Consider the following 6,682-nt stretch of genomic DNA (forward strand, 5'->3'; position numbering starts at 1 on the left):
ACGACAGCGTGTTCCAGTTCCTGCCAATATCCAGCAACTTCGCACAGCCATTGAAGAGGAGTGGACCAACATTCCACAGGCCACAATCAACAACCTGATCAACTCTATGCGAAGGAGATGTGTTGCACTGCGTGAGGCAAATGGTGGTCACACCAAATACTGACTGGCTTTCGGACCTCCCCGGACCCCCCAATACAGTAAAACTGCACATTTTAGAGTGGCCTTTTGTTGTGGCCAGCCTAAGGCACACCTGTGCAATAATCATGCTGTCTAATCAGCATCTTGACATGCCACACATGTGTAATGAATCAGTCCACTGAAGGCGAGCATAGTGAAGAACCCATGTGCAGTTTATTTACAGGTGATCCAAACATCCCAACGATAAATGAAGACTAGAGACACAGACTGGACTTGACGAGGTATGAACAGACTTGACGAGGCATGAACAGACTTGACGAGGCATGAACAGAATAGACTCACCGACAGCAGGTTACAACTTCAGTACTCGACCAGAGACAATGGCAACATGAGGGCTACTTATACCAAACACTAAGGGTCACATGACAAGAATCAACCAATGAGAGACAGGACACATGACTAAGACAACGAATGATAACATGACACATGAACCAAAGAATCAATTAGAACATAACACACAGACAAGGGTAGCATGTGTGGGGCAAGGAACACATGACAAACCAGGAAATTAAACTAAGAGCATGAATACAAAGCAAAAGACATGAACACCAAAACAACCCAAAACAAACCCTGACATATCCCCCCCTCTAAGGGCGGCTCCTGACGCCCTAATGTGACATCCACCCCAACCAACACAACAAAATGTCCAGGAGGGTGGAGGACTGGAGGTGGTCCAGGGGGTGGGATGGAGGGCCAGGCCCATGAAGCTGAGCAGGCAGAGTGGGCAGCCATGGCGGAGCAGGCGAGACTGGAACACAGAACATAGAGAGGTTAACAACAGTCTCTACAGCTGCAACAGAGCAGACTGAGAGTTCATGGATGGCCTCCATGGCCGTGACAGGACAGGCAGAGAGCTCATGGAAGGCCTCCTTGGCCGTGACAAGAGAGGCAGAAAGTTCCAAAGCGGAAGCCGCCGCCTCGGGAGGTTCTGGAGTGGATTGGTGGAAATGAGAGGCCCCTGGGACAGACTCATAGACAGGAGAGGCCTCTGAGGCAGATTCATGGACAGAAGAGGCCTCTGGAGCAGACTCGTAGACAGGAGAGGCCTCTGGAGCACAGTGTGTAGCCCACATGCTCAAAATGTTGACCGCCATTACAGAAAGGGCAGCAGAGGGTGGGAGGACCTCTAAGATGGTGGGGCTTGAGAGCGCTGACGTCATCAGGATGCCTGCAGCTCTCACCGACATCAGTGGTAAGTCCATCACACTAGCTATCAGTCTTTTCAGTCTTGGCCCAAGCTCCACATATGTGGGAGCTTGGGTACTATAGCCCCCCTCAAAAAAAATCCTTAGGGGAAAAATGTATTTGAGTGCCACGTCATTAAAATCCACATGGTTGGAAAGTTCAAGAAACTCAATAACATAGTCCTCAATAGCCTGATTACCTTGACGAAGGCGGAGGAGACGAACAACTGCTGGGTGCATTTTAACGGTCGTGTATTCTGTAATGATTTATGTCAGGGTTTGTTTTGGGTTGTTTTGGTGGAAATGAGAGGCCCCTGGGGCAGACTCATAGACAGGAGAGGCCTCTGAGGCAGATTCATGGACAGAAGAGGCCTCTGGAGCAGACTTGTGGACAGGAGAGGCCTCTGGAGCGCAGTGTGCAGCCCACACGCTCAAAATGGCGACCGCCATTACAGAATACTCAACCCGCACTATAAAACCCAGCAGTTTCACGTCTCCTCTGCCTGCGTCAGGGCGGCCGGGCTATAGAGGAGTAGGTGGCTGATTTTTGTGAGGTATGTCACTTTGTGGATTTTAATGACGTGACCCTCAAAGACATTTTTCGTTTTGGTGTCGATGAACCCCTTCATTCAAGTTTGCCAGAGGGAACTATTTGTTGGTCACTGAAAAGACATGAACACCAAAACAAACCCTGACAGTTGTATAGAGGACGATGTATTTTGAGGACGAGTTAGAATTCACTTTGGAAGTTAATTCATCCAGGGTGCACTTTCTGGATATGTGGGTACAGAAACATGAAAGTAATCTCATCATGACTTTATTTACAAAATATACTGACTTACGCCCCCCCCCCCCCCCCCCCAAAAAAAATCATTAGGGTAAACTTTGGTGACAGCTGTGACATGGTGAGGCTCAGGCGTGTCGGCCATCTTGCGATGAGTCTCAGGCGTGGCGGCCATCTTGCGATGAGGCTCAGGCGTGGCGGCCATCTTGGCCGGGGAATCAGGCGTGGTGGCCATCTTGTGATGAGGCAGAATGGCAGCCATTTTCCGAAGAGACTCTTGAGTGGTGGCCATCTTGCAACAAAGCTCTTGAATGGCAGCCATGTTGTAAAGAATCTCTTGAGTGGACAGCATGACTTGAGCAGGCTCTGGAGTAGCAGACATGACGTTAGCAGACTCTGGCTTGGCAGACATGATGTGATCAGGCTTTTACTTAGTAGACATGACATGAGTAAACTTCGACTTAACTGGCATGATGTGAGCAGGTCCTGGAGTAGCAGGCATGATGTTAGCAGGCTTTGGCGTAGCAGACATGACGTTAGCAGGCTTTGGCTTGGCAGGCATGACGTGAGCTGGCTTTGGAGTAACTGGCATGACGTGAACAACACCAGACAAGACGTGAGTATGCTCTGGTGCAGAGGGTACAGCACAGTTGCGGGGCTCATCATCCGCAATTCCCACAGTAAGAGGTGACCCAGCCAACAACAGAACAAAGTCAATATATCTTTCCAGTGACCAACAAATAGTTCCCCCTGGCAAACTTGAACAAAGGGGTTCATCGACACCAAAACGAAAAATGTCTTTGAGGGTCACGTCATTAAAATACACAAAGTGACATACCTCACAAAAATCGGCCACATACTCCTCTATAGCCCGGCCGCCCTGACGCAGGCAGAGGAAACCGGAAACTGCTGGGTTCATAGTGCTGGTCGAGTATTCTGTAGTGAATCAGTCCACTGAAGTCGAGCATAGTGAAGAACCCATGTGCAGTTTATTTACAGGTGATCCAAACATCCAAACGATAAATGAAGACTAGAGACACAGACTTGACTTGACAAGGCATGAACAGACTTGACGAGGCATGAACAGACTAGACTCACTGACAGCGGATTACAACTTCAATACTCGACCAGAGACAATGGCAACATGAGGGCTACTTATACCAAACACTAAGGGTCACATGACAAGAATCAACCAATGAGAGACAGGACACATGACTAAGACAACGAATGATAACATGACACATGAACCAAAGAACCAATTAGAACATAACACACAGACAAGGGTAGCACATGACATGATCACATGTGGGGCAAGGAACACATGACAAACCAGGAAATTAAACTACGAGCATGAATACAAAGCAAAAGACATGAACACCAAAACAAACCAAAACAAACCCTGACAACCTGTGAGGTGGATGGATTATCTCGGCAAAGGAGAAGTGCTCACTGACACAGATTTAGACAGATTTGTGAACAATATTTGAGAGAAATAGGCCTTTTGTGCACATAGAAAAAGTCTTAGATCTTTGAGTTCAGCTCATGAAAAATTGGGGCAAAAACAAAAGTGTTGCTTTTAGAATTTTGTTCAGTGTAGTTCTGTCATGAAACTCTAGATGGCGCATTCTGACGGGTGTTAACACAACTGATGATATTCAGAGAGTTAAACGACTTAGCACAAGCTGATTGGTTCATGCTGCATATGCAGCCAATGAGCTTACTGCCTTGCATTTATATGGCTGGCTAGCATTCACTAGAGATTCCTGCAGCGCGCTTTCAGAGTTTCTCTGAAACCCTACACCTTCCCCAGCTCCACCTGTATAGATCTGCTACGGGTTATTTTAATATGCTATTTGTGCAGCAGCAGTTTATCTTAAATACTCATGTCACTGTATCGCCATATGCACTGGCAGTAGCAAGTTCCTGTACTTGCTTGCAGCAGCAGCGATCCAAAGAACACAAGGACAGCAGAACTTTTCTGAGGTTATCAGCACTTTAACCCTACTTTACAACTCTGTCCCACAAAGTTTACCGTGACCCTCGGGACAATCCCAAAGTCTCCTATTAATGTTCACTTTAATAAGTAAATTCTTGGATGAGGTCTCACAATGGCTAAGTAAATCCTGTTTGCATCTGTATGTCAAGAAAACTGTAAGCATGCTTTTTTTTCACAGAAAGGGTAAAGTTTCATGCTAAAGCAGAAGTACGTGTCCAAGGACAGAAATTAATTTCAATATTTAGGAATAACAATTGATTCTCAGCTTTCTTTTTAAGGTGAAGAAAGTGGTTAATAGAATGAAATTCAATTTAGCCAATTTTAGGTTCATTAGAAACAGCTTAACCTAAGAGGCTGTGATGTTATTCATGAAAGCTATGATTCTGCCGCATATACATATTGTATGTCTACTTGTACACGAACATGCAAGTCTGATCTTGAGACTGTTGAAACTATGTATTTATAAGCAAGCTCTTATGAATTAGATAAAAAGCTAAATAGTTTCCATTATTGTGGTATTTTAGTTATGTATTATTTTTTCAAGCTGGTAACACATGATACAATTTGCTGATTTATTGTTGTTGTTGTTAAGATTCTGATTTTGCTTCATATTAAGGAGTGCCTAAATCAGATATGAGGAAGGAACACAAGAGCAAAAGAAAAAGTACTTTTAGTCAGTTATCATTTGCCTTTAAAAGAACTCATGACTGGAATAGACCTCCAATAGAATTAAAACGTATAAAAAGTCATAGTGGTTACAAACAAACAAACAGATAAATAAATGTTCACAATTTTAATTTGACATTATTTATTTATTTATTTATTTATTTATTTATTTATTTATCTGTTTGTTTGTTTGCTTGCTTGCTTGTTTGTAACGACTATGACTTTTTATACGTTTTAATTCTAATTCTATACATAATAATTTAAATGAATGAGTAAATTGTCAAGGCACAGCATCACTTTCTGACTGGTCTCTTCACAGCCAAATCTGCCTGCAAGACAACCATACAGAAAATCAAAAAAATCTGCTTATGAACTTCTGACCGGCAGATATTTGAACCAAGATTCAGAAGAGGTCAAGTAAAAGCTGTAGGATGAGTTCAAAAAACAGTTTTCAATTAAATTGCTGGAGAGAAACATTTAGTTTAGTTTCAAGGCCTAAAGGTTGAGAGAGTCCGCCTGCATGTTTCATGATGAATCACAACAGCACAGAGTTCAAAGAAACCATTCGTTCGCCTCGATCCTATCAAACTCAGTGTGAACCTGTTGTGATTGTGCAGACGTACCTCTATGATGACATCAGGAGCGCTGATGATGGGAATGGGGTCGTCTTTGCTCTCTGTGTCATAAGAGAGCGAGCCTCCGTACGCCAAGAGCTGCAAACGCAAACACACACAAACAGCAGCGAGGGTCAGCAACCGTGTCTGCTTTCAAGAAGAGGTCGAAAACAAGTTCAACACGCAGTGATTATTGATGAAGCCACACACACACACCTCTGCCTCTCTGAATAAAGCCGAGTGTTATTGAGTAATGTTACGCTGCAGGGCAAATCAGTGCGGTTAAATCAGACCAGCACACTGGGGGAGGAACTCCAGCTCCAGCGGGGAGAGCTACACTTCACCGTGTGCTTTCTGCATCCAGTGCTGGCTTTCTACACACACACGCATGCATACTCCTACACTTCACATCTCGCAAGATTGGCTTGGGTTTTACTGCAGCGGCCTTTGAGTGCAGCATTCACATCCAAACCAAACATTGTCCCACTTTCATATGTTCTGACTGCTCATGTCTAAAGGAAAGAGGAGAGAAATTTTTCTCCTGACTATCACGTGACAAACTATTGATTTTTCAACTGTCCGGCAAGACTGAAATGACATTTGAGCGAATCGGTCAAGAAATGCCACATTTCATGCCAAAATCAATAGAAACAATATGAAATTATGTTTGGCTTGCACAAAATGAAGCCTTGTTTAAAGGGTTAGTTCACCCACAAATGAAAATTAGGCTGTGTTTTACTCACTCCCGAAGCATCCTAGGTGTGTATGACTTTCTTCTTTCAGACGAATCCAGTAACGTAATGATCACTTTAATCTAGCTTGTGCTCACTGTTGTACATGGAAGCAGCGGATGACGTAGGACGTCGGCGTTGCGCATGCGCTGCTAAGAAGTGACGAACGTGGAAGCACAGCAGAGAGATCAAAACAAACCAATGGTCAAGAATTAGAAGTACAAAACGAGGATTTGTAAAGAAGAATGTCAGAGGATTTCGATATAAGCCAAGAGGAGACTGGTTTTCCTTTGCTAAAGTAGGAAACTTTGCTTCCTTTGATCCTGTAAACAAACGTTGGTTTTCACCATGGAAGCAGCGGATGACGTAGGACGTCGGCGTTGCGCATGCGCTGCTAAGAAGTGACGAACGTGGAAGCACAGCAGAGAGATCAAAACAAACCAATGGTCAAGAATTAGAAGTACAAAACAAGGATTTGTAAAGAAGAATGTCAGAGGATTTCGATATAA

The 6,682-nt window shown here is 44.2% G+C and overlaps 1 protein-coding gene across 1 annotated transcript in view; it reads right to left on the reverse strand.

Annotated features, from left to right (window-relative positions):
* Nucleotides 1-6,682, reverse strand: part of LOC107554145 (laminin subunit alpha-2-like) — a 268,279-nt gene that overhangs the window by 140,815 nt on the left and 120,782 nt on the right. Inside the window, 1 exon segment of the mRNA XM_016236572.1 lies at nucleotides 5,452-5,541. Coding sequence (XP_016092058.1) covers nucleotides 5,452-5,541 — 90 coding nt within the window.

Source organism: Sinocyclocheilus grahami, unplaced genomic scaffold, assembly GCF_001515645.1.
Source record: "Sinocyclocheilus grahami isolate Dianchi unplaced genomic scaffold, SAMN03320097.WGS_v1.1 scaffold492.1, whole genome shotgun sequence".
In the NCBI taxonomy this organism is placed as follows: domain Eukaryota; kingdom Metazoa; phylum Chordata; class Actinopteri; order Cypriniformes; family Cyprinidae; genus Sinocyclocheilus; species Sinocyclocheilus grahami.